Source organism: Chelonoidis abingdonii, chromosome 4, assembly GCF_003597395.2.
Source record: "Chelonoidis abingdonii isolate Lonesome George chromosome 4, CheloAbing_2.0, whole genome shotgun sequence".
Taxonomy (NCBI): domain Eukaryota; kingdom Metazoa; phylum Chordata; order Testudines; family Testudinidae; genus Chelonoidis; species Chelonoidis abingdonii.
In genome coordinates, this window is record NC_133772.1 from 6,011,372 (window position 1) to 6,039,256 (window position 27,885).

At 50.2% G+C, this 27,885-nt stretch overlaps 3 protein-coding genes across 7 annotated transcripts in view; 1 reads left to right on the forward strand and 2 right to left on the reverse strand.

Annotated features, from left to right (window-relative positions):
• The window catches only part of LOC116822193 (uncharacterized), a 31,141-nt gene extending 9,557 nt beyond the window's left edge, over positions 1 to 21,584 (reverse strand). Inside the window, exons 1-4 of one of the 4 annotated variants that reach the window (XR_012655863.1) lie at positions 21,424 to 21,584; positions 6,841 to 8,153; positions 3,497 to 3,613; positions 750 to 863 (exon numbers count right to left, since the gene is read on the reverse strand). Coding sequence is in view for 1 of the 4 variants with exons in the window: in XM_032775890.2 (XP_032631781.1) it covers positions 837 to 863; positions 6,841 to 7,899 (1,086 nt within the window). In the remaining 3 variants the exon portion in view is untranslated. Of the gene's footprint in view, positions 1 to 35; positions 864 to 3,496; positions 3,614 to 6,840; positions 8,392 to 21,423 lie in introns of those variants that run through there. The other 3 variants (XR_012655864.1, XR_004373095.2, XM_032775890.2) reach the window with 3 other exon arrangements.
• The window catches only part of AIP (AHR interacting HSP90 co-chaperone), a 340,731-nt gene that overhangs the window by 162,041 nt on the left and 150,805 nt on the right, over positions 1 to 27,885 (reverse strand). The gene's annotated exons all lie outside the window — the stretch shown is intronic.
• LOC116822208 (uncharacterized) overlaps positions 1 to 27,885 on the forward strand; it is a 52,028-nt gene that overhangs the window by 12,670 nt on the left and 11,473 nt on the right. The window contains exons 1-2 of one of the 2 annotated variants that reach the window (XM_075065875.1): positions 21,695 to 21,790; positions 25,975 to 27,286. In XM_075065875.1, coding sequence (XP_074921976.1) covers positions 26,228 to 27,286 — 1,059 coding nt within the window. In that variant the 5' untranslated portion in view covers positions 21,695 to 21,790; positions 25,975 to 26,227. Of the gene's footprint in view, positions 1 to 21,694; positions 21,791 to 25,974; positions 27,287 to 27,885 lie in introns of those variants that run through there. The other variant, XM_075065876.1, reaches the window with a different exon arrangement.

Below are 27,885 nucleotides of genomic sequence, written 5' to 3' on the forward strand. Positions count from 1 at the left end.
GGAGGAGAAGCAGGGAAGGTGCGCTCAGGGGAGGAGGTGAAGGTGAGCTGCAGCGGGGGGGCAGGGCGGGGAACTGTTGGTGGGTGGAGAGCCTGTGCTTTGAGCAGGGGGTTGGACTAGATGACTCCTGAGATCCTTTCCAACCCTGAGATTCTATGATTCTAAAGTGTCTGTCTCTCTCTCGTATTGACAGGCCCCAGCATCATAGTATGCAGGCACCTCACAATCCTTAATGTGTTTATCCACATGCACGCCTGGGAGGCAGGGCAGGGCTGTTATCCCCTGGGATGGGAACTGACACACACAAGGACTAAATGACTTGCCCAGGGTCACACAGGGAGTCTGTGTCAGAGGTCAAACAGAAGCCAGGTCTTCAGCATCCAAGGCCAGTGAGTCAGCACCAGGCCACACTTCCTGAGCATGCAGCTATCTGCACTACTGCACAGCTGTGCACCCCCAAGCCTGGTGGATGTCAGAGTAACAGTAGCTTGGAAGTGGTGACCGTGAGAGTCTCACGCCTGGATTCACCATGATGAGGAGTGGAAAGGAAAGGCAGAACATGTCTTGATTCTGCCTCCCCCATGGCTCAGTGGATCCGGCCATGGGGCAGGGCTGCAGGAGCTCCTGGCTGTGTGACTAAGCTCTGCCTTCCCCATGGCTCAGCAGACGCAGCCAGGAGGCACTGCCATGGGAACTTGTGGCTGAGATCCCAGGATTTTACTTTCTGAGCTGGCTGATTCATCCCTCACCTGCTGGGACATCCCTCTGGGTCCCCTGCTCCTCAGGGGCTGTGGGATCTGGGATGCACGGCTCCTCCCCTTGCTCCAACTGAGAGATCAGGGCTGGTTTGCGAACCGGAAAACCTGCTCATGGGGAAGAGAAAAGATGCAATAAGGGTGTGGTCAGTGAGCCCCAGGCTTGGTACAAAGGTCCCTCTCTGCTGGGGAGGGGACGATGGGGAAGTGTGACAACCAGTGGGAGGAGGGGTAAGGACAACCCAACAGTGACAACCCTGAATCCACAGAGACAGATAAGAGCACTCTCTGCTGGAGCAGGAACCCCAGCTCAGGCAGGCAGGGAATACAGGCAGTGTGTGTGTGGGGGGGGGCATGCGTGCGTGCGTGCGTGTACTCAGATAGGGAACCCCAGGATAGCATCACAGGTTCAAAGGCCAGCAGGGCCCATTCTATCCAGACAGTTTGGCTTCCTGCACCGAGCCAGGTACGTAAAATTCTACAAAAAAATATGTTTCCTTTGGACAGTGCCATTTCAACTTAAGGAAATTTTTTCACACATGCAAATAATTTTCAAAATGAAAATTATTTGGAAAATATAAAAATGAAAATACTGCAAAATAAATGTTGTTTTGAATATTTTCTAAATTACATTGTTTACATTATGGGAAGGGCTTCGCAGGACATAGTTCAAAGTGTCTCCTGTTTGTGCTGCAGTTTCTTATTTATTGTTTGTGTTATGGTCAAGCCGTAGAGCCCCAGTCCTGGAGCAGGACCCTATTGCGCCAGGTGCTGTACAAACACGCAACAAATAGACAGTTTGTACCCGAAAAAGCTCACAGTCTAGTACATAACAAGAGACAACAGATCTATACAGACAGATGGAGGAATACAAGGAAAAAACGATGTAACTGTTACCACAACAAACAAAGACACAACAGTAACATTATCTAAATAGGTTTCAGAGTAGCAGCCATGATAGTGTGTATCCACAAAAAGAACAGGAGTACTTGAGGCATCTAAAGTAGTGAGCTGTAGCCCATGAAAGCTTATGCACAAATAAATTTGTTAGTCTCTAAGGTGCCAGGAGAACTCCCATTATCTAAATAGATAAAACATAGGGTAGGGGAAGGGGTAGAAGAGAGAGAACAATGTCATGATAGTTCCAAGATTTACATCATGTTAGTTCCACAGGTATCAAGCTGTTTCACTGCAACATAAACAGGAGACACTTTGATCTAGAAAATAAGTCAAGATGTTTCAATCTGTACTAAGCAGCCATGGCCCTTAGTGTATTTAATAAATAAATAAATATTTTGACTATTATGTCATAAGATTACAAACCATGACATGAGAGTACATGTCCTCGTGTGCACCGTATATAATGAAATAATGTAAAAATAATATAAAAATGAAAATAAAACACATTTTAAAACAATACTTTTCAGACTGTCTGCTTCATGGGAAATTACAAGGATATTTGGTTTTGTTCTGATTCGGGGTGAAAACAAATTTTGAAATGTCAAAACAAAACAGAAATTTGGAGTTTTGACCAGACTTGCTCCTGCATAACCCAGGTCAGAGAGTCTTACCCAGAGATTCTTGCTTCCAGCCCATCGCAGAGGTGCTTAGGAAATTACTTTTCAAAAAAATGTTGATTAAAAGCGGTGGGGAAAGGCGTGTTCTTTATTTTAAACTTTCAGGCTTTGATGAAACCACACATTTTGGGAGTTTTCAGCAGCTGACACTCAACATATTTGACAGAACAGTTTCGTATGACGAATGTCAGTTTTGTTAGAAATCCCAATTTCCATAGAAATAATTTTGTGGGCAGTTTGAAGCAGTTTCTATGCTTCATGTGCATGGTATTGTGTTCTCAATCTCCTTTGAAAACAAGGGTGCAAAGTTAGTCTGGGATTCCCATGCCACCTCCCACCAGGAACAGACACCCGGGAATAGCCTGCATAAACATGGAGAAAAGTTCTCCCAATACACAGTTTCTGTGGACCATGAAGCTGAAGACTTGGCTGGCTCTGAGAGATGTTTAGAAATTTCTTTTGGCTTTCTGAACAGAATCTTTTCAATATTTCATTTCCGTGGGATAATTTCTTTTCTGACTTTGTTGTCTGAATTTTAGAAATACGAAATTTCTCACAGCCAAATCTGTTTCTCATTGTGTTCCAGGAGCCTCCAGACCCGGGCGTAGCAGAGAAACTCACTGAGAGACAGCTCAAAGACTAGCATCCAAACTTTTTCAACTAAAATTGGGCATTGAACATAAACATTAGCAGAAATGTTCTGATTTGCTCAACATTTTTTGTTTTTTCACTGAAATTTATAAAAACCCAAACCAAAATTAGTTTCACTGAAATTTTCCATGAAAATAATCTCCATTTTCTGTCCAGCTCTACTCACAGCCAGAGTGATAACACTTTTTGTTCAACAAATTTTGGATGTAAAACCAGGCTTTATTTCCATGTAAAAAATCCTATTTTTCAACAAAGAGTTTCCGGTTTTTGTTTTTTCTCTCTCGTTTTTTCCTTCCCCATTACCAAACAGTAAAGACTACGGGGAGAGAAAAGGAAAGATGGGGGAAAAACAGAGACAGAAATTTGGTTCTTTGTTGAAAAACTTGAAATATTTGTGAAAAAATATTTTAGAATTTCTTTCAACAATTTTTTGGCGGAAAAGATTTACGATATTCCAGACAGCTTTGCCAGAGCTTCCACATGAGGCAGGGGTTTGGATACTACCCAACTAACCAGTGAACTAATGCTCCAGTATTCTCCTGCATGACAGTCCCATACAGGCGCCTCTGCTCCTCATTCAACAGCACACTCTGCCTCGTCAGAGTCCAGCCACTCTGAACTGCCCGCGATCTGCAACCAAGCCTACCTGCTAGCCTGACCTGCGGATAACCCTCCTGCGCCTACCTTCCCGGGAAACTTGCTGTGACACACTGCTGTGCCCAGTCCTGCCCGCCACTGTGTGGCCACGTTCCTGCTCTCTGGGGCCTATGCCTGCAATTACCGAGACATGCACGAAGCGACAGGTGTGACGTGTGGGATTTCCGCCTTGTTATGTTGTATGTAGCTATGTGAGTCTTACTGTTGCATGATGCTGTGTGTGCCTCAGTTCCCTGTGATATGCCATGTCTAGGTGGTAGGGATAAGGGTGTTGACTTTTAGAGGGGTGCTCCGGCTGGAGCAGTCCAGCGCTTGGCTGGCTTGGGAGGCCGAGTGGGAGGACCGGTCCTGATGCGGGCTTCCTCCCCCCCACAAGGACTTGAGGCTGAAGATCACTGATTTCTGTGCTAACAAGTTCTGCCCTCGCTGTGTTCCGTCGCTAATAAACTTTCTCTCTTTCCGGTCGCTGAGAGTCCTTCTGACTGAGGGTTGGAGTGCAGGGCCTCTTAGCTTCCCAGGAGCCCCGCTGAGGCCGCTCGCCGCGGGAAGTCACGTGTGGAAGGGATGCTGACATCGCTCCAAGCATCATGAATCAGCGCATTTAAGGTCCGAAGGGGCCACTATGATCATCTGTCTGACCTCACTGCACATGCAGGCCACGATCTCCCCACCCCACTCCTGTAAACAACCTCGTGTCTGAGCCACTGAAGTCCTCATCATGGTTTAAAGATTCAAGGTGCAGAGAACCTTCCAGCAGTGACCTGTGCCCACTGCGAAGAAGGTGAAAACCTCCCAGGGCTTCTGCCAATCTGCCTTGAGAAAATTCCTTCCTGACCCATTATGGCGATCAGCTACCCTGACCATGTGGCAAGACTCACAGCCAGACCCAGGAAAGATTTCTCCGTAGTAACTTCAGATCCCACCCCATCTAACATCCTCACAATCATTGGGCTTATTTACCAACTGTAGTCAAAGATTACTTTATTTTGGTAATTAATATTCATTCTACCATCCCCTCCTAAATTTAACAAGCTTAGTCTGATTAGAGCCAGATATGTCTTTGCCCCCACTACTCCCCTTGAGAGCTGTTCCAGACTTCACTTCCTCTAATGGTTAGAAACTTTGTCTAATTTCAAGTCTAAACTTGCTGATAGCCAGTTATATCCATTTATTCTTGTGTCCATATTGGTACTGAGCTTAAATAATTCCTCTCCCTCCCTGTTTTCCCTCTGATACATTTTAGGAAGCAATCATAATCTCGTCGCCCTTCTTTGAGTAGGCTAAACAAGCCAAGGCTCTTTTGGGTTCTCCGTTCACTTATGACAGGGTTTTCCATTCCCTCGGATCATCCTGTAGCCCTTCTTCGTAACCAATTCCAGTTGGAATTGTCCTTCTAAACCAAGGACCGAATGCACACTGCATTCCAATGTGACCGGTCTCACCCAGGGCCTTGTATATGGTACTAACAACACCTCCTTATCTCTACTGGACAATATCTCACCTGTGCATCCAGACCGCATGGTTTGGCTTTTCTACACGGCACTATTTACATTGGCGGTACATAGTCATCCTGGTGATCAACCAATATCCAAGGTCCTTCTCCTCCTCTGTTATTTCCACTGAGCCTCCCAGGTTATTAACAATAGTTCTTGTTATTAATCTCATATCGGACCTTGCACTTTTCACTATTAAATTTCATCCTATTCTATTACTCCAGTTTTACAGGGTCTCTAGTCTTCCTGTATGATATCCCGGTCCTTCTCTGTACTGGCAATACCTCCCAGCTTTGTGTCATCCGCAAACTTTATTAGCACATTCCCGCTTTTTGTGCCAAGGTCAGTAATAAAAAGATTAAATAAGATTGGTCCCAAAACAGATCCCTGAGGAACTCCACAAATAACCTCCCTCCAGCCTGACAATTCACCTTTTAGTACAACCCGTCGTAGTCTCCCCTTTAACGAGTTCCTTATCCATCTTTCAATTTTCATATTGATCCCCATCTTTTCTAATTTAGCTAATAATTCCCCATGTGGAACTGCATCAAATGCCTTACTGAAATCGAGGTAAATTAGATCCACTGTGTTTCCTTTGTCTAAAAACTCTGTTACCTTCTCAAACCCAGGGAAGTCGAAGCTGTGTGAGCTTCTTGCCCAGGCGACAGTATGCTCAGAGAGAGGAGGCTCCCCCACAGCCCTGACTGGCTTCGTATGAAGTAGTTCCAGAGCATCTCCCCGGTGACTCTATGACACCGAGCCAGTGTCGAAGGAAACAGGACACACACAAATGGGGTGTGCACGGTGGGGATTAGTGTGGGGAGTGGTGTTCTCACCCACATCAAACAATAACCACACTGTGCCCTGGACAGTATCTCTGGTGAGGAGGTGGCCCGCCTGTCAGAGTGAAGCACTTCAATTTGGAGAGCACATTCCCTGCAAGACAGATACCCTCACACAGCGAATATGAGGACCAGGTTGGCACGACAGCATGAGGACCTCCTCCATTTTGGGAAGCACGTTCCCTTCAAAATGGCTGCCCTCATAGAGTGAATCACAGACTCTCATGGAGACCCAACACTGGGCCTTTTCACCTCAAATCAAACCTGTTCAGATCCAAAGCTGGGCTGCGTACTTGGGAACTCACAACATTGCAGGAGAGAACGCTCAGATGTCACTGTTATAAGGGAGATTTTAAATGAGAGCAGACCATCTCCTGCTCTCCCCAGTAGTATATTTTCCGGCCTCTCGGAACATCTTAGCGCAGGTGTGTTTGAGATGCCATGTGTGGCAAATTCACTCCCTCAAAATCCCCTGATTAGCAGCACGGGCAGCTCTCGCTAGCTGAGGTCTCTCCTGTTGACCCTTCTAAGTTGTCAGGGCCACATGAATCCCCAAGCATTCAGATGCCCACGAGGGGCTGCTAACTTGGGGCACTACAGTTTTTAGTTGTCCAGCTGGGAGATGGGTGCGGCCTGGTTTCCAGGGGGGATGTGCTAAGGATAATACAGCTGTATCTGTGCAGCATCTGAACCATCAGACCCAAGTTGACTCATGTTGGGCACTCAAACTCTGAAGCACCCACACTCCATGGAGATTCTTGAGCAAGGCTTTTCAGGGACAAATACAGGAACCCTGGCTCCCCTGCGGCCACAGTCTGTCTCCCCTTCCCACCCCGGTCCCTCATTGAGAATGTGACACTCTCACCTGTAGCCCCGGCCACTGGGCCTCTGGCTGCCCCACCTGGAACCCCTCAGCCAGAGCCACCGCTTGGGTGCCGGTCTCGGGACCATGTTCCCAGACCCAGCCCTGAATTTCCTCTGGCAGGATGGTCAGGAACTGCTCCAGGATCAGCAGCTCCAGGATCTGCTCCTTGGTACGGCTCTGCGGCTCCAGCCAGCGATGGCACAGCTCCCGGAGGTGGCTGTAAGCCTCCCGGGGCCCCTCGGCCTCTTGGTAGCAGAATCCCCTGAAGCGCCTGCGCTGTGTCTCTGGGCTGATGCCATAGCGACGCAGGATGGTGGCCTTTACCTTCCCATAGTCACTTGTCTCTGTGATGTCTAGGCTGCCATAGGCCAGCTGGGCTTTCCCGGTGAGGTACGGCTCCAGTCGGGTTGTCCATTCCCCTCTCGGCCACTGGCAGGCATCAGCCACCTGCTCAAAGGTGGCCAGATAGGCCTCGATATCGTCCTCTGGGGCCAGCTGTGGCGGCTCCAGGGTTCTCCATGCAGGTGCTGGAGTTGGCTTAACCTCAGCAGGGGTCTGCGTGGCTGACAGCTGCTCCTCTTGACATGGTGCCATCTCCTCCTGCGGCTCAATTCCAGCCTGTTCCAGACTCCTGGGTAACTCTCTGCCCCCCTGGGAGGCGAGGTTTTCACACCCACGTGCACAAGTCGGTGCTGGCACAACTCTGGGAGGAGGTGGCAGTTCTGGATCTCCATGCCTGAGGGCGCAGGCCGGAGCCGGCCTCACCTCTGGGAGGATGCGCAGGGCCTGCAGCACCTCCTGCCAGACATCCTCCCAGTGCTGCAGCATCTCCTTCTGCGACGCATAACGGGCCTGCTGCGGCGCCACCCATCTCAGCAGCTCCCCAATGGTGCCGGACTGCACCACAATAGGCAGCCTGCCTGACCGCTCCAATCCCACATCTGGCTCGGGCCCAGCTGAGGCCTGCTGCTCCGTCAGCCCAGCGGGGCACACCGACTGCTCCACCTGGATCTGAAACTGCAGGTCCAGGGCCCCCTCTGCCCCCTGCCCTGCAGTCATGGCTGCTCCCCAGGGCTGTCCTTATCCCAGCAGGGGATGAGCCCAGACCCCAGGCCTTTCGGTCTCATTCATGCCCCCGGCAGGAAGCATCCAGCCTCTGGCTTCCTACCTCAGTGTCCTGTTTTTGACACCACATGAGCCGGGTGGGGGATCAGGTCCGAGAGCCCAGAAGCACAAACTGTCTTGCAAAACCAGAGCGACCTCCCGGAGCTGGCACTGCTGCTGTCTGGAAAGAGGGGCTTCTCCCACAGCTCCTGAGAGGGCAAGGGAAACACAGACAGTGAGGGGGCAATTCCGTGGTACTGAGGGATTTGAGTGCTTAGCTTACCCTGCTAACTCCTGGTAAAAACGACAACAGCCAAGTTGTCCCTGGGACTGTGCGTCATGTTCACAAACACTCCTGTCCCCCTAGTGTGGACACACCCTTCCCTGCCAGAAAAGCTGTGTGTTCTTACAGCCAACTAGTGACCACCTCTCCTTGTTAGAGAATCATCCCAGCGGAGGGGGGGGGAATGCGGCAATGAGGGGCAAGAACCAGGGAAAGCCGAGTTCAGTTCCCTGCTGTCAGACTCTGTATGTGAGCCTGGGACAGTCATGCACGCATGCAGAGCTTCCAGAGAAAAACCCATAACAGAAAGGCCCCTGCCCACCTCTCCCACTTCCCTGCCCCAACCCAGCACAGACAGGTACCTTTATGACCCTCCCTATCCATCCCTCCACATGTACCCCTAGGGTCCTGCCCCTTGTCAGCACAGCCAGCCCCCTCCTTGCCCTGTGGAAGGTGATATGGGGTTGCAGCTGCATTCATTAGGGTTTGTCTACATAGGGAAATTGGCTGGCATAGCAACAGTGCAATAACCATGGGTTAGTTGGACTGAATCTACCCCCCACCCAACATGGGGCTCACACAAATGTCCAGCTGGCCTGATCCCCAGATGAATCATAGAATATCAGGGCTAGAAGGGACCTCAGGAGGTCATCTAGTCCAACCCCCTTCTCAAAGCAGGACCCATCCCCAGACAGGTTTTTACCCCAGTTCCTAAATGGCCCCCTCAAGGATTGAACTCATAACTGTGGGTTTAGCAAACCAATACTGAAACCACTGAGCTATCCCACCCCTCAGGGAGCACGTGAGATGCTGGATGGGTCTGTTGCCTCCCCCTCCCCCAAGCTCACACACTTTGTAATCCTTCGCCTCCTCTCACAAACACCCCCCGACTCGTTCTGTTAGCAACCCACTCCTCCTGCCCTTTGCCCCCACGCGCATCCTCCCCACCGGCAAGCTCCCCCGCTGTCTGTGTGCAGAGAGAAAGCTGCAGTCTGGTCAAACCCGCCATTGTTCTCTCCAGTTCCGCCTTTGGGTCTAACTCCGCCCTACTTGTGGCCTGCATTTTAACCCCACCTTAGCCTGCTCCGTTTCCACTGTGCTTAGCGCTTCCTCTGCATTTGGACAGAGAACTCCTCCTCCCCCCTGCCACTTGGACAGAAGCCTCCCGGAAATGGGGAAAATGTTTTACAGGCAGAATTTCCCACTGATTACGTTTGCAGATGACACAAAGCTGGGCAGAAGATTACCAACATTTTGGAGGACAGAGCTAAAATTCAGAGGGATCTTGATAAATTGAAGAACTGGGTTACAGACAACAAAATGAAATTCAGCAAAGAGAAATGTAGAGTGCTGCACTTAGGGAAGAAAAACCAAATGCACAAATACAGAATGGGGGAAAACTGTCCTGGTAGCAGCACTGCTGAGAAGGATCTGCAAGTTGTGCTGGATCACAATCACAACATAAGCCAGCAATGCAATGCTGTTGCAAAAAAAGCAAATGCAATTTTCGGTTGCTTTAACAGAGGCACAGCATGCAAGTCACAGGAGGTGATAGTACCGCTCTACTCCGCGCTGGTTAGGCCTCAGCTGGAGTTGTGTCCAATTTTGGTCACCAATGTATAGAAAGGATGTAGAGAGAAACTGGAAAGGACCCAGAAGTGAACGACAAAGATGGTCATAAGAATGGAATGCAAGTCATGCAAGCAAAGGCTGAAGAAACTGGATATGTTTAGTTTGGAAAATAGGTGATTAAAGAGAGACGTGATAGTGGTCTTCAAATACTTGAAAGGCTGCCATAAAAAAGATGGAGAAAAGAGGCAAGAGGCAATGGGTTCAAACTATAGCACAGAAGATTTATGTCTATACTGGCAATTGAGTGACAAAACTTTTGTCGTTCAGAGGGGCAAACCACTGCCTCCCAAGAAAAAAGTTTTGCTGCGGCAAGTGTCATTGTGAACAGTGTGTTGTCAGCAGGAGCACTCTCCTGTCAACAATGTGAATGCTGTTCATTGGGGGTGCAAGTATTTTGTTGGCAAGAGTGCCGACAAACAGTGGCTACACTGCCCGACTTTTAGTGACACAGCTGTGTTGACGCAGCCATGTTGCTAAAAGCTGTGTAGTGTAGACAAAGCCTAAGATTAAATCTCAGGAAAAACTTCCTAACTGTAAGAAGAGTAAGACAATGGCATAGAACTGCCTAGGGAGGTCAAGGTCACTGGAGGTTTTCAAAGGGAGGCAGGATAACCAGCTGTCTTGGATGGGTTAGTGTAATGCCTGGCTAGAAAGGGTTAAACATCCTGCAAAATAAATAACCCTCAAAAGACATATGGGGAGATAATGTTTGTGTTTTTGTGTATTTACTTATGTATGAGTAAGGTCCACAATGTAATCAACACACTCTGTCTATGCTGTATTCTGATATCATTTAAATTAATTGTAATGTACTGTGAATGGTGGAGGAACAAGCAAATTGCCTTATGTTAATTCATATAGCTAAGTACCGGTGATGGACCTCCTTCAAAGTCATCCTAGTTACCTTTTGTTCCCTGAGGAACTCCCAACTTGTCAAAAGAGACCAGCACAGGCAGACATGGGTTCAAGGCCCAGCTCTGCCAGGGATTCCCTGCACGACCTTGGGCAAGTGACGGAATCGCTGGGGGCCTCAGTTTTCCCCATCTATAAAATGGAGATAACGCTCTCCTACTTCACAGGGCCATGTCAGGATAAAATCCATTCATCTCCGAAGTATTGCCAAACCCTGATGCTCAGGAGCCAGGACCCCAAAATCTTGAGATTAGCTTAAATACCTTGTCACTTCACTATATAAAAAAACAATTTTGAAGCCTGTTTACTCGCCTGCTGGTGTGTGGGCCATTAGGTGCCACGTTTAGCAGCTTTTTCCCCCAACCACAGGGACTGGAATCTTACAGACCAGGGCCCCATTGCACTAGGGCTCGCACACAATGGGGCAAGGGACTGATAAGCCCCTAGAGAGAGACCTCTAGGGATTGTCATACAGGAAATGTACAGGCTTAACAATAGCAGTATAATTATTAAACGCTTCATGTAGATACTCTTCCAGAGTGCTTGTTTCCCTGTTCAGTTTATAACCAGACGAGCTATATGCTACTGAATGTCCCTGTGTAGCGTTTGTTGTTGTTTTTTTCAGTGGAGTGGGATGGAGTTTCCTTTCTGATTAAATAGACAGACATCACCTTGTTTTAATGTCTCCTGTTGATCTAAGCCACCTCTGGGGTTGAAGGCAGCAGGGGCTGATGATACAGGAATCTCTCATCCAGCACTGAATTTTTACTAGATCAGAAGAAGAGATGTAGATCTGAATTACTGACACTGGAGTGGAATGAACTCAGATGAGACAATTTCATGTGCTGCCTCTAGTGAGACTGGAAAATATTTAGACTGAGGTGGAGCTGGTGAATTTTCATCTTTCATCAAAATGTGGGCGGGGTCTTGAAAGGATCAAAACAGATATTTTTGCAAATATGTATTACATTTTTTTGTCAAATTCCTTGATTTTCACTGGAAAAAAAATCCAAATTCTGAAACCCAATAAATGTTCAGTTTTCAGTAATCAAAGCCCAACAGAGTTTCAGCTTTAAAAACAAAACCGTTTTGGTTTCAGAAAAGTAAAGAACTTTCAGTTTTTCAAGGGAAACCAAAATATTAAGACAAAAATGGAATATATTTTAAAGGAGGGAGGAATAATCTGCTTCCCCGTCCATCAACTTCTCTGTGGCCTTGGCTACACTTGCAAGTTGCAGCGCTGGTGAGGGGGTTACAGCGCTGCAACTTACTCGGTGTCCACACTTACAAAGCTCAGCCAGCGCTGCAACTCCCTGTCTGCAGCGCTGGCTGTACTCCTGGTCTGCTACGGGTGTAGCGAATCCAGCGCTGGTGATGCAGCGCTGCTCATCAGATGTGGACACTCACCAGCGCTGTTATTGGCCTCCAGGGTATTAAGAGGTATCCCAGAATTCCTGTCTACAACAAACCGGAAGGTACTCCCCGGAGCTACCAAACACAGCTGCTCTTTGCTCCAGCAAGCGAGCCGAGCCGAGGCTTTGGACTGTTCACAGCTGTTTGCTTGAGGAGACAAACAGCACGGCGGGGGGGAGGGAGTCCGTCGGAGAAGCTGCTTATCTGGTCTGAAGCCTTTTTACATTTAAGAGTGATTGAGAGAGGGGTGGGGGAAATGGCCAGAATTTGCAAGGCAGGGAGCTCACAGTGTCTGCTCCAAAAATCCGCTCTCTCTGTCTCCCCGACGCTCCCTGTCACACTCCACCCCACCCCCCTCTTTTGAAAAGCACGTTGCAGCCACTTGAACGCTGGGATAGCTGCCCACAATGCACCACTCCCAACAGCGCTGCAAATGCTGCAAATGTGGCCACACTGCAGCGCTGGTAGCTGTCAGTGTGGCCACACTGCAGCGCTGTTCCTACACAGCTGTACGACCACAGCTGTAACTCCCAGCGCTGCACATTTCCAAGTGTAGCCATACCCTGTGTCTTGTACTTTGTGCTAAGGGCAGGGCTACACTCAGCCTTGGGTGCTGCTTGGTACAGAGACAACACAACCAGAGATGCCCTCTCTATTTGGATTGTGAGAGAAGAAATCGCTCTCCCACTGCCCAGAGCCCAAATCCTGTTGCCAATGGGCAGAAGCACATTGAGATCTGGATGGACATGTTTGCCAATCGCAATTTAAGGCTCTTGAAGTCTGGCTGTGGGGTTGATGTTTGCGGACAGGCGCTTTCCCGAGCTGGCTAGAGACACAGGGCTGGCCTTCGGTAAAATGGTATCCTGAGGAAGCTGTTGGTGCCTTTTCTTTGAATCTGGATATGGTGGCGGGGGGGGGATGGACGGAAGGGGGCAGCTCCCTGTACAGTGACCCCTCCCCCCCTGGCTGGGGAGTGATGGGGGCAGGCAAGGTTATTGTAAGGGGTTGTGGTATTGCCACACATCCTTCTGCACTGCCTTCAGAGCTGGATAGCTGGAGAGCAGCAGCTGCTGGCCAGGCTGGGACCCCCAGTTTGAGAAATGCTGGTTTCCTCTGTGAAATCTGTATAGTACAGGGTAAAGGTACACAAAAGACCAGATTTCACAGGGGAGACCAGATTTCATGGACCTTGATGCATTTTTCCTGGCCGCGAATTTGGTAGGGCCCTACTGATCACCCACATCACCCACTCACAAGGCAGGCTCTGTAGAGACAACAGCAGCAGCGGTGCCCCTAATGAGCCCCCCAGACTCACACTGCTGTTCACAACACTGCTCACCCCACTACCCACATTACAGAAGGGAAAGCAGAACTTACCCTCAAAAAGCTGAGGCGCTAGGACACCTGCCCCTGACAGCTCTGCATTTGTCACTCCCACGCCCCCATGTCTGTCTCAAACAGATGGACTCTCCCTTAGATACCCCCATCTGATCCAGAGCCAGGGCATCCCTCCAGCACCACAGATCCCGCTGTGGCAAAAGCTCGCAGTCCCTCTGTGCACCCCAGCCCCACAAAAGTCTGGCTCTAGGGCTGGGGGATCGCTCCCCACTCATGCCCCAGTCAGTGTGTTGGGGTCCCTCCTGCTTCACTTTGGTGGTGACAGGGCCCAGAGCTAGGGGGAGTGGAGAGGTACATGCCTATCTGTTTCCCTCTCACCTTCAGAAGCCATCCTCAACTCACAGCCCACCATGGGGCCTGGCCCCTGCTCTGCTGCTAGACTGGGTCCTGCTCCCCCCATCAAGGCCCGACTGTGCTGCATATGCACCTGTAACCCCCCCGCCCAGGTATGGTGCTCTGTCCCCATTAGTGGCACAGAGACCACTTAGGGATTAAAGTGTCTGCTACAGCCTTAGCTACGAGCCACATGGCTTTTAGCTCATGTGGTAGAGACTCATGTATTTAGCTCCAGCAGTCCCAGGTTTGATCCTGCCTGCTGATGACTGGGGCCTGCCGATGGTGCATACTTACTCCCCTGGGGGGTAAGTGGGGGCTCCATCCAGAACAGAGGCCAGGCAGTGTTTGAGAAGGATTGTTCCCATCATTCAGCACAGGGCGCTGCTCCCCTGCCCAGAGCTGGTCCTTTCCCAGGGCTGAGATGCAGCTGACTCTGAAGTGGGGCGTGAAGCCTGTTTATACAGGTGTCCTTCACCTGGCAATGATCTACAGCTAACTTTGGGGCCAGGCCTGGGGGCACGCGCCCTCTCTGCTGGGATCCCCCAGGCTGGGCGTCACTGTTGCATTGAGTCCAGCACCCATAGCTTGTGTCCACATTGGGCGTGTCTGACTAGGAGGCATCTCCACCCACCTGCCATGGTGAATAGCCAGCACCCAACTGCCCCCAGCCGGTGAGATGTGGCTGGGCACCAAGGATCCCTTGGAAGTGGAGGATGGAGAGCTGCTGGCTTCCCCCAATCATTGTGTTTAGGAATAAAACCACCCCGACAATCAACAGTAGCCGGACAGAGCTGAGACTGAGCCATCTCAGATGCAGGGCCTGGCTTAGAGGGGACTAGAGGGTCAGGTCCTCATAGATGCAGGGGCTGCCCCTGACACCCCATCAACTTCCTGCAGGGCCAGGATAATGCTAGGTTCCCAGTGCAGATTCTTGGCTCCCTGGTGCCACAACTCAACAGCCATTGCTGGCTCTGGAGCTCTTCCCACATTGATGGGGTCTCTCCACCACCACAAAGGGGGAGTATTAGGGACTGAATGAACTGCCCTACTAGTGGGATATTGATGGGGTCTCTTCCCCCACAGGCTGGCTCTGTCCCACAACCAGCACATGAGCAGGGTCTCTTCCCAGCATGAGCAGGGGGTCTCTAGTGGGTGGCAGCCAAGGATTGAGCTGAGAGAAAAATGGCCCCCATGTTCCAGGGACTGACAGGTTCTCTGCGCCACACGAGAGAAAGGGGCTCTTAGGTGTGTGCTATGGGCTGATCTCTGGGGCAAACAGCCCCTAGCGCAACTAATGCAGCAACACCTGCCTGCATCTGCAGGGAGCCTGAGACAATTGCTCTGAGAGGGAGTCGTCCTGGGTAGGACCAATGCAGAGACGCTGGCTCAGTAACCAGAAAACTAATACAAAGAACCCAAAGTGTATTTTTAGTTTACTCTCCTTTTCTTTTTTAGTCAGATTCCTGGTAGGTGACCACTTTGGGTTGGAAAGGGTGTCTCAGTGGGAACTCCCCACTGACTGCTGTGGAGCAAGGGTCACACAGACACCTGAATATAACCCTGTCCCATGGACGATGGAATCAGCTGTCTCCGGTGACTTGAGTATTCATAGACTTGTAGAATTAAAGCCGGGAGGGACCATTTGATCATTGGTCTGACCCTCTGTATAGCACAGACCATTAAATTCCATCCAGTTCCCACTGTATCGAGCCCAGTAACTTGTGTTCAGTTAAAGCCTCATCCAGGAAAGCCCCCAGTCAGGATCTGAAAACATCAGGAGATGAAGAATCCATCACTTCCCTTGGGAGTTTGTTCCAGTGGTTAATGACCCTCATGGTGACAAATATGTGCCTAGTCTCTCATTTAACTTTGCCTGGCTTCAGCTCCCAGCAATCGGTTCTTGTTCTGCTTTTCTCTGCTAGATTAAAGAGCCTTTTAGCACCCAGTATTCCCCCCGCAGGATGGCACTTTGACTTCCTGGTGCAGGTAGCAACAGGCAGAGTCACAGTAACATAGGCATACTCAGACTGGGTCAGAGCCAAGTTCCATCCAGTCCAGTATCCCATCTCCAATACCAGACGCTGCAGAGGAAGATATAAGAACCAGCAGTATCAGATAGGGGATAATCTGCTCCCCTGAGCACTTAAGCAGGAGGGGTTGCCAGGCATTTTTTGCATTAATTATTCTAGCTCTGGATGTTCTTGTTATCCATAGAAATGCCCAGTCACTCTTTGAATCTTGCTAAGTTCTTGCTCTCAGTGGAATCCTGTGGAATTCACTGCTGTGTGGAAAAGTATTTACTTTGATCTATTTTGAATTTCCCACTTTTACTTTCATAGTGTTTCCCTTCACTCTTGCATTATAGGACAGGGAGAACAGAACTGCCTTTCTCCCAGATCTCCTTTCTAGACTAGTCAATGTTTTATAGACTTTGATCATGTCCCTTCTTGTTCACCCCCTATCAAAGGTTCAATTCCAGCTACGTCTCTCTCTCACCAGGAGGGAGCTCTGTCCCTTCATAGGTTTTTAATAAACCAAGATTTATACAATTGTGTGATAAAGACCTAATAATTCAAGTTGTCTCTGTTATAATATAACATGCTTTTATTTTATGGGGAGGTTTACTGTGAATGCAGCAGAGTAGTCAGCAGGCGGTCTAATCAATTTTTTTGTTATATCGGGTGGAACAGAAATGTGTGTGCTGCCAGGGTTGCCAACATGTGAATACTGGGCAATCCCTGTCCCAGGAAGTTGCAGAAGTTTTTGGGACAGCAAGGAGTGCACTGTGACACAAGGGTTGCTGACTACAGGCAGATTTGGGTGGACAGAGGTGGCCTGCGTTCCCATCATCTTTTGCCCACTCTGCAGCATCTAAGGCCTTGACTACACTACAAAGTTTTGTCGGTAAAAGTTATCCCACTTTAATTAAAGTGCTTTCATTAAAACCACCATTGCGTATCTATACTAGCTCCTTGTGTCGGCAGAGCGCATCCACACTAACAGCTCTTGCAGCGACACAGAGAGCAGTGCACTGTGGGTAGCTATCCCACTATGCAACTGGCGCAGGGTACTTTGGGAAGGGTTTGTTGCTTGCAATGCCTCATGGGGCAGGTACATGATGCATGATTCTGTCAGTTGCTTTTTCAATGGAAGTGGGGGGAGAGAGGAGAGTGGTGTGTCTGGGGCAGGGGAGACAGCAGGCTGACTGACCTATCCTGAGGCAGAGGGATAACCCCCCACATCAACTCCCGGCTCAGCCCACTCTGCCTGCAGTTCTGTGATTCCCTCTGAGTTCTCCCACAGCCTCGTCAGCTGCTGGGAGCGGCATCCTGAGCAGCTCTGTGAGCTCTCCATGGCAAAGCAGCATAGCAGTTTCCCTCCCCCACTCCCCGCAGCCGCAGTCTGCTTGCCCCTTCCTTCCTAGTGCAGGCGGAACAGGCATTCCACATGAATGATTTGCTCTGTGTCCCCCAAAGGCAGCAGCACACTCAGCTGTCAGCTACTTCCCCGAGATATGAAAAGGGAGGGGCACATGATGCCTACAGGGCAGCAGAGATCAAAACAGAGAGCAGAGCGATGCCTGCAGGCATTGTGGGATACAGGCCAATTCAGGAAGCCAGTTCTGTTGACAAAACAAACAGCAGTGTCTACACTGAGGCTTTGTCACTTTAACTTAAACATAAAGTTTTATGCTCTCGCTGAGGTGGTTTTATTTTGTTGGCAAAACAGCAGAGTTTTGCCACCAAAAGTAGCTTTGCAGCATGTGCACCCTCCCTGTTTTGTCAGCAAAAAGCAGCTTTTGCCGACAAAACTTTGTAGCGTAGACAAAGCCTAACTAATGACTTAAAAGATTGTGATCTACCAGACATTGTGCTGATTCACTCAGGTAGAAATGATCTGGGCCTTATCCTCATTCAATGGATGAAAGCAGATTTGGTCTGCATTGGAGATTTGCGTCCAGGACCTCCAATAGTTTGGCTAAGGCTTCGTCTACATTACCAATTTATGTTGGTATTACTAGATCATTCAGCAGTGTGGAAACCTAACCCCCAGTGTAGAAAGCGTTTCTCCTGTTGACACAGCTAATGCTTCTTGGCAACGCGGAGAACCTACGCTGATAGGAGAAGCTTTCCCGTTGGCATAGGTAGCATCTTCAGTAAGCGCTACAGTCGCGCCAGTGCAGCTGGACCACTGCAGCACTGCAAGTGTAGACAAGCCCTGATTGTCTGCATAATTCTGACAGTGACAATATGGCAGCCATTACTAAGTGTTGGAGGAACATTATTAGGGAAATGAGAGGGTTCATGGCTGACTGGACAAGGTGTAGGGTTTGTCACAGAAACATTATGAGCTCTGACCCTGCAGTGTTTCTCAGAGATGGAGTCCATCTATTGGGCAGGGGACAGTGGATCTCTCTCTCAACCATAAAACTGTCAATATTTTGGAACAGAAACCCTGTCTGTGATTTCTCTCACCGACCCAGCTACTAACTCCACCCTTCAACTATTCTGAAGCACAACCAGGAACACCACTGCACTGTAACAGAGCTGTCCTTCATTCCAGGCACTGCACGTGAGTTGGGTTATCAGAGGGGATAAGTAATGGCAATAGAAACATTGTATATCAGGGAGTGAGGAGTCCAGGGAGATACATTCCCTCCTTGCTGTGGGCTGGGCAGGGAGGGGATCCTGGAAACAGTAGTGTGGAGGAAGCTAGGTTGGAGTGGGGAAAACCGTGGGCCAGGGATATAGCTGGGGAGGTGTGCCAAAGAAGTGTTAGAGAGGGGCCTAGCTGATGTGTACCGAGGGGCTGGCTGGCTGGGTATGCAAATTGCAGGACATGATATGTACAACTGTCTAAATGACTACTAACTCCTACCAAAACAATATCTTCTCCTGTTCAAAAAAGTAGGAAATTCAATGACAGAAAAAGACATTAACACAGAGTGATGCTTGCTTGGTGGTATGTCGGATCCTTGCAGAATGCTGAATTGAGCAAAACTCAAACTTCTGAAAACCAGGAAATGCAATTTGTGCTGATGCCATGCCTCTGGTGAACACCTGGCACTAATTATTGTAGTCCCAACCTTTGTACACCTGTGCAATAAAGATTTAACAACTCAAGGTGTCTCTGTTAGAATTTTTATTTTATGGGGAGGGTTACTGTGAACACAGTAGAATAGTCAGCAGACAGTCTAACCAGCTCTGCCTTCTTTTAGCAATGCCCCAGTATACCATGTTACAAGTATACCTTTTTACTTGGCCAACCCCACAACTGCTGAAATGTAAAAGCTCCTTTTACCGCACATTCACAGGATTCTATATGACACTATTAAAGGACAAAAAGGAAAAAACAAATTTGTCCAGTTGAAAAAGGGCAGAATTAAGGTTATACTGGCAACCTTAACTCTTCATTTCCTGGTTTTCAGAAGTCTGAATTTTGCTCAACTCAGCATTCTGAAAGGGCATACAACCAAGATGGCTTAACTCAGCCTGAATGCAGTTCTTTTGCCATTGAAATCTTGATTACCCTTATTGAAAAGATATCTTTGGTGTGTGACATTGCTCTTGTAGGTTCAAAGTGCGTTTGGAGTGCTTGTAGGATTTTACGTGGGTCAACCTGGTCTGCTGCTGACATAATCCGGATGCTGTTGGAGCATGTGGCAGCCCTTGATCATTACAGCTAAAACTGTGGCTGGTTTTTATTTTGTTTTCCTTTTTATCCAGCCCCTTTGTAATTTTGTAGTTTTCCCGTTGTGATCTAAAGAATGTCCAGTGGCTGAACACATCTCCTTATGTGTCTGCTTGTTCAGGGACAAGGATCTGGCAGGTGACCAGGATTTTTGTTAGGCTTGGGAGGATGAGAGTTTTATCGGTAAATGTCAGTAAACGCCAATTTCTCCCAACACACACAAAGGGATGGAAAATGATTGCCACCAGTTATAACTGAAATTTACAGATAAGCAAAATAAGAAAAAATGCTGCTGGAGAATTACTTAGAATTCAATGTAAGAATATTTACATGGTATATTTTGACATGTGACATTGCCAATTTGTGTTTTAATAGTTACAAAACTTTAATTTTTTTGAATTTCAACATCTGTCATTAACTAAGTATTATCTGACACACACATGCAATTTCCTGAAATTGCAGAAATGTACATTGATAAAAATAGAAAAAAAATGTTTAAAACCCACACATTTGGGCAAATGTGGAAACTTAAATCGACAAAAATATATATATATAAAAAAGAAGCTTTAAAATAAGCAGATATTATCCAGTGAAATTAGAAAAAAGAAAATTCAGTCCTGACAAGCCTAATTATTGTTTCCTCTTTGAGTTTTGTTTTTCTGCAATATTCTTAGTTTTGAATCTCAGGTTCCTGCAGGAGCTAGCTCCTGACACCAAGATAAGAGCATAAGAGAAAGAGCTAAGGTACCATGAGAGTCTGGTTTTATTCCTTCCACCACATCTACAGTCCTTTCTCATCAAGAAATTACTGACCGTACAGTTCTCTGCATTCTTCAACATTACCCTATATGAGCATCCTATCTTTTAACAGCCCCCTGCGCTGGGGAGAGACCCCGCTAATGTGCTGGCCGTAGGGCAGAGCCAGCCTGTGGGGGCAGAAACCCTATCAATGTCTGCATGGAGGAGGGGGCATGAGGGCAGATCATTTAGCCCCCCTGTGCGATAATGGAGAGACCCCATCAATGTGAGGAGAGCTCCAAAGCTAGTGACAGCCACTGAGCCATGGTGCTGGGGAGCCAGAGATCTGAACTGGGCACCTGGTGCTGTCCTGGGTCTGCAATCAGCCAGTGGGGGAGGGGCGGGGTGTCAGAGGCAGACCCTGCACTCATAATGCCCTGACCCCCTAGCCTAGTCTGTGCTAGTTCCTGAGGCCGGATAGCTCAGTTGCAGCACTGTCCAGCTGCTATTAATTGCAGGGATGGTTTTATTCCTAATCACAGTGGCTGGGAGCAGTTGGCACCACTCCAGACCTTAGTCCACAAGGAGACCTGGGGGAAGAGTGGAGATGTCTCCTGGCCATATACTGCCAATACAAACACAAGTGCTGGAGTCAGTGCAACGGTGCCCAGGGTTGCGCCTAGCATCCCAGAGTGGCTGCATCTTAGCCCCAGGCTGAAGAATCTTTACTTAAACAGCCTCCACACCCCCACCTCAGAATCAGCTGCATCTCTGCACCATGCAAGGTATAAACAGCTGGCATGCCCCACCCCAGAGATGGCTGCAACTGAACAGTGGACAAAGGATCCCTGTATAAACAGCCCCTGTAGCCCAACCTGGAGGCAGCTGCATATTATTATGGGACACGGGACCCTGTATAAACATCTCTGGTGCCCTGCCCCAGAATCAGCTGCATCTCAATGCCTGGCAAGGGATCCCTGAATAAAGGCCCCCCCAGCACCCCAGAATCAGCTGTAAGACAAAACTGGGCAAGTGATCCCTGCATAAATAGCCCCTACTCCCCACCCCAGAGGTACCTTTATTTCAGGATGGACTGAAAGAACCTGTATAAAGAGCCACTGGAGTCAGCTGCATCTCAGCACCCGGCGAGGGCCCCCTGCATAAACAGCCTCCATGTTGACCCCACCTCAGAAGCGGCCTCATTTCGGTGCTGAGCAAGGGACGTCTCTGGGCAGCAGGATCCGAGAGCAAGCTGGGGGTGAGCGAGCGAGTAGGGGAGGAGCAGCAGCACCCTGCAGTTGCATGATGGGAAAAAGTCTCCCCACCCGCATCCTGTCTAATAACTTCTGGCTGAGCTGGAGCAAGAGACGGACAGACAGACCCCCCCCCACACACACACCATGGAGCAGCCGCCCGGGTTCCCAGCGTGAATCCCCAGCCCAGGTAACCACGAGCCCCTTATTTCCAGCCTCTCTCAGCCAGTGGATCTGGCTCTGCCTTTGTCTGGGAGCTGAAAGCGACCTCTGGTTCCTGCCCCCGCCCCGGGCGGGGCTCACAGCCCGGGACCCACCGAGGCAGCGCTCCGGGGAGGGAAGCGGGGAGCCGGGAGGAGCCCAGCCGGGCTGGGTGAATGCGGACGGGACAGGGGCGCACGCAGGGTGTGAGCAGCGCTGGCTGCAGGCAGCAGCAGACTCGTTCCCAAGGGCTCCGTGCGAGCCGGCTGGGAGATTTGGGTTTTGTTTTTGTCTGTGGAAATAAAGCAAAGCGGATTTTTAGGGCGTGGGGGAGGGAGAAATGGGGGCCCAAAAATATTCCTGGGGGCACAGGGACAGTAGAAGAGATGGGAGAGCCCCGACCTGTGAAAGAGACCAGGCGCCTGTGACAGGGAGAGAGCGTGTGTGTGTGAGAGAGAGAGAGGGGCAGAAAGTGTGTGCATGTGTGTGTGACAGGCAGAGAGCATGTGCTCATGTGAGGGGGACACTGTGCGTGTGTGGGTCTGATGGGCCGAATGTGTGTTTGTGTGACAGGCAGAAAGTATGTGTATGCACACATGTAACCGGGAGTGAACGTGTGTGTGTGTCATGGGCAGAGAGTGTTAGTGTGCATGTGTGTTTGTGAGACAGGCAGAGAGCATGTGTGTGTGTCAGGCAGTGTGTGGTTGTGTGATGTGCAGAGATTAAAAGAGTTGGCAAACTTGTGCCAGTATTGGGCTGTGTAAGGCATTGCTTTTAGCTGCCCGTTTTGGGCAGAGATTTATAGCTGTATTGCAAATTATACAGCCTTGGCTGGCTAAGCCAGACTCTTATTAAACAGAAGGCAAAGAAGAGGGATAGGAAAAAGAAAATGGGGAAGGAAAACACCACATAGGAGTGGAAGGACAAAGTCTTACAGCCCAGGGGGTATTTGGGATTCAGTCAGAGCCAGGGGAGGTGGCGATGTCATCTGGGTCCCTGTTTTTGCCTGAGTCTGGTCAGAAAATCTCTTAGGATCAGGACAACAAAGACCCAACAGTGTCATGGTGGATCCTGGTCATCCAGGAGACAATGTGGTCGGGCAGTCAAGCTGATAAAGCTTGTTCCTTCCTGATCTTCTCTCAGTCCGCCTGCATCCCCCTTTGCCACTTTTCCTCCTAAAGTCTTTTTTTTGTTGTTGTTTTTAAGGACCTCATTGCAGTGTCTGCACACTCCAGCTCCCTTTTGGGGTGGATCTTGGGTGAGGGGGCACTGCGGTTACAGTCCGCCAGACTGTCCTTGTGCTTAAGACAGCACAGCACACAGGTTAGAGTCAACACAGCTGCCCTCGGGTGCAAGGCTGTACCGCCTAATGGCCAGAGTCAGGGGCCACTCAGGGATGGGGAGGTTGACAGCCGGGGTAGGGGGACCAGCCCCTCCATGCTCCACCAGGACCCAGCCCAGGGCCCTGTCAGCAGTGAGTGTGGTCATCACCCAGTCAGCAGGGATCCTACTGCAACATGCTGACCTTTCTCAGGTGGGAGATACCATTCACTGAGCCTCCCTGGGCCACTTCCTACTGTGTCTCCTGAAACTGGGATATGTACATCATCAGGGTCTCCAGGCTCCTGGCACAGGTCACTCTCTGGGATTCTGACTCCAGTCAGCCCACCATCAACAACAGGTCTCTGGTCTAGTCCTCAGGATCCCACAGTCAGGTACTGAAGCAGCTTCTGGACAGGAACCTCCTCCAAGCATCCTTCCCACTCAGTGGTCAGCCTAGAATGAGCTGGACTGCTCCCTTTTATACTAAAGCAGCAGTTGGAGCATGCCAGAATGGTCTGAGGGGTGGGACTTCCTCCGCCCACAGTGTGGGGTTAACCCTTTCTTGCCTAGTGCAGGGTATGCACACCCTGTCACAGACCCCAAAAGGGGAGTGATGGGTGGAATAGCCCATTCCCTCATTATTTTGTCCACCAATAGGCCCAATATCTGATACACTGATTTTGGTTAATTGATTTCTGGTCCCAGGCATGACTGTAACACAGTTTTGAATTATATCAGTAGGCCGTTTTTAGATTAATTCAGGCTTTCTGTCTCCTTTTTGCACCTTTTCCCATCATATATTGTTAGAGGTTATTGTAACACTTGTGTAAACTTTTGTTTACCTTTTCATAGGCTCACAATAATTGCTAGGCCCCAATTGTTCCAACTGTGTGTGTGTGTGTGAGAGAGAGAGAGAGAGAGACAGGGTGACCAGATGTCCCAATTTTATAGGGACAGTCCCAATATTTGGGGCTTTGTCTTATATGGGCCCCTATTACGCCCCACCCTCTGTCTCAGTTTTTCACACTTGCTATCTGGTCACCCTAGTGCGAGATAGGCAGAGTGTGTATGTAAGAGAGGGAGAAATGGGAAGAGAGCATGTGACTACAAAGGCAATATTTTAGGGGAGAAGGTCTGTGAAGGGAGGAGCATGTGTGGAGGACATGCAAGAGAGGTGAAGGCTAAGAACACATGGGGATGACACTAAATTAAGGTGCACGTGAGAAGCATGTTTAGGTGAGGGGTGGCCATGTGGCTGAGATGACGCGCGTGTGTGTGTGTGTGTGTGTGTGTGTCAGGAGGGATACAGTGGGAGGCGTGCTCATATGTGAGGAGGCAAAGGCTTATGAGGGAACGTGTGTGTGAGTGCAGCGGGGAAATGTGTGTGTAGCGGGGGGACATGGATGGTGCGATCCCATTCTCCTCGCCTGTGGGTTAAGATCAGTTGAATGCTGTCAGAGCTGGTGCATATCCCTCCCCCGGGTCCTTGTACAAGGAGGGGGGATTGTCATTCCCACCAGCCAATTTCCCCGTGTAGACAGACCCTAATAACCTAGACATAACCCCATGTCACCCAGCACCGGGCATGGAGGAACCTGTCTGTATTGGGTGGGGCAGGGAGCTGAGGGAATGGGGGGTGTCTGTCTGTGCCGGATGAGGGCAGAGAGCTGGGGGTATGAGTTGGGGAGATGTGCAGTGGTCTTTCAGTTATGACTTTTTCTCTGGAAGCTCTGCATATGTGGTATGAACCATGCAAATCCTGCCGGCACTGGGAACTTTCACTCATTCCCTTGTTCAAAGGTACGGGCGGGTCTACACTAGGGGGAGGAATCGATCTAAGATATGCAACTTCAGCTACACTATTCTCGTAGCTGAAGTCAAAGTATCTTAGTTTGACCATCCTCACAGCTGCCATCCATCCTCACAGCTGCGAGTCGACTGCCACGGCTCCCACATCGACGCAATTTACTCCTCCTGGCGAGGTGGAGTACAGGTGTTGATTCGTGGATCGATTTATTGTGTCTAGACAAGATGCGATAAATCGATCCCCGATAGATCAATTACTACCTGCCGATCCAGCGGGAAGTATAGGCGTACCCTAAGTGAGGAGGAGCGTTCCCCTCTTAACATAGTGTGTGAGCATCCCACAGGCCTTCATGCATTTATCCTCACACATCACTGTGAGCCAAGGCAGTGCTACTGCCCCTGTGGTACAGGTGGGGAAACTGAGGCACGGAGAGACTAAGGTCTGGTCTAACCTTCAAAGCTTTACAGGCACAGCTTGGGAGGGGGATGGAGAATGTGATACTGTTACTGACATAGCTATACCAGTAAATGCCCTAGATGCAGTTACACTGACAGAGCTTATACCAGACACCAAACCAGCATTAGCTATATCAGTGCTATATGTTTTATACCAGCATAACAGCATCCCCACTACAAGGTATTGGCGGTGTAGCTATGCTGATGTAATCATACCACAAACCCCACCTCATGTAGACAAGGCTAGAGTGACTGTCCCAGGCTCACACATAGAGTCTGACAGCAGGGAACTGAACTCGGCTTTCGCAGGTCCCTGGCTCGTGCCCCTCATTGCCGCATCCCCCCCGGGACGATTCTCTAACAAGGAGAGGTGGTCACTAGCTGGCTGTAAGAACACACAGCTTTTCTGGCAGGGAAGGGTGTGTCCACACTAGGGGGACAGGAGTGTTTGTGAACATGACGCACAGTCCCAGGGACAACTTGGCTGTTGTCGTTTTTACCAGGAGTTAGCAGGGTAAGCTAAGCACTCAAATCCCTTAGTACCACGGAATTGCCCCCTCACTGTCTGTGTTTCCCTTGCCCTCTCAGGAGCTGTGGGAGAAGCCCCTCTTTCCAGACAGCAGCAGTGCCAGCTCCGGGAGGTCGCTCTGGTTTTGCAAGACAGTTTGTGCTTCTGGGCTCTCGGACCTGATCCCCCACCCGGCTCACGTGGTGTCAAAAACGGGACACTGAGGTAGGAAGCCAGAGGCTGGATGCTTCCTGCCGGGGCATGAATGAGACCGAAAGGCCTGGGGTCTGGGCTCATCCCCTGCTGGGATAAGGACAGCCCTGGGGAGCAGCCATGACTGCAGGGCAGGGGGCAGAGGGGGCCCTGGACCTGCAGTTTCAGATCCAGGTGGAGCAGTCGGTGTGCCCCGCTGGGCTGACGGAGCAGCAGGCCTCAGCTGGGCCCGAGCCAGATGTGGGATTGGAGCGGTCAGGCAGGCTGCCTATTGTGGTGCAGTCCGGCACCATTGGGGAGCTGCTGAGATGGGTGGCGCCGCAGCAGGCCCGTTATGCGTCGCAGAAGGAGATGCTGCAGCACTGGGAGGATGTCTGGCAGGAGGTGCTGCAGGCCCTGCGCATCCTCCCAGAGGTGAGGCCGGCTGCGGCCTGCACCCTCAGGCATGGAGATCCAGAACTGCCACCTCCTCTCAGAGTTGTGCCAGCACCGACTTGTGCACGTGGGTGTGAAAACCCTGCCTCCCAGGGGGGCAGAGAGTCACCCAGGAATCTGGAACAGGCTGGAATCGAGCCACAGGAGAAGATGGCACCATGTCGAGGGGAGCAGCTGTCAGCCACGCAGACCCCTTCCGAGGTTAAGCCAACTCCAGCACCTGCATGGAGAACCCTGGAGCCGCCACAGCTGGCCCCAGAGGACGATATCGAGGCCTATCTGGCCACCTTTGAGCAGGTGGCTGATGCCTACCAGTGGCCGAGAGGGGAGTGGACTACCCGACTGGAGCTGTACCTCACCGGGAAAGCCCAGCTGGCCTATGGCAGCCTAGACATCACAGAGACAAGTGACTATGGGAAGGTAAAGGCCACCATCCTGCGTCGCTATGGCATCAGCCCAGAGACACAGCGCAGGCGCTTCAGGGGATTCTGCTACCAAGAGGCCGAGGGGCCCCGGGAGGCTTACAGCCACCTCCGGGAGCTGTGCCATCGCTGGCTGGAGCCGCAGAGCCGCACCAAGGAGCAGATCCTGGAGCTACTGATCCTGGAGCAGTTCCTGACCATCCTGCCAGAGGAAATGCAGAGCTGGGTCTGGGAACGTGGTCCTGAAACCGGCGCCCAAGCAGTGGCCCTGGCTGAGGGGTTCCAGGTGGGGCAGCCAGATGCCGAATGGCCAGGGCTACAGGTGAGAATTTAACTCTGGTTATCTCGGTGAGGGACTAGGGTGGGAAGGGAAGACATCCTGTGGCTACAGGGGAGCCAGGGTTCCTGTATTTGTCCCTGTAAACTTTGCTCAAGAATCTCCATGGAGTGTGGGTGCTTCAGAGTTTGGGTGCCCAACATGAGTCAACCAGGGCCTCCCTGATGGTTCAGGTGCTGTGCAGATATAGCTGTGTTATCCTTAGCACATCCCCCCTGGAAACCAGGCCGCACCCGTCTCCCAGCTGGACAACTAAAAACTGTAGTGCCCCAAGTTAGAGGCCACTCATGGGCATCTGAGTGCTTGGGGACTCATGTGGCCCTGACAGTTTAGAAGCGTCAAGGGGGGTCACCTTGGCTAGCGAGAGCTGCCCGTGCTGCTAATCAGGGGAGTCTGAAGGAGTGAATTCACCACACATGGCATCCCAGACACACCTGTGCTAAGTTGCCCCAAGGGAGCACTGGAGACAGTCTGCTCTCATTTAAAATCTCCTTTAGTATAGTGACATCTCAGCGCTCTCTCCTGCAGTGTCATGGCTGGTTTGAGTTAAACCCCACCCGGTGATGATTTTCTATGAAAGTTTG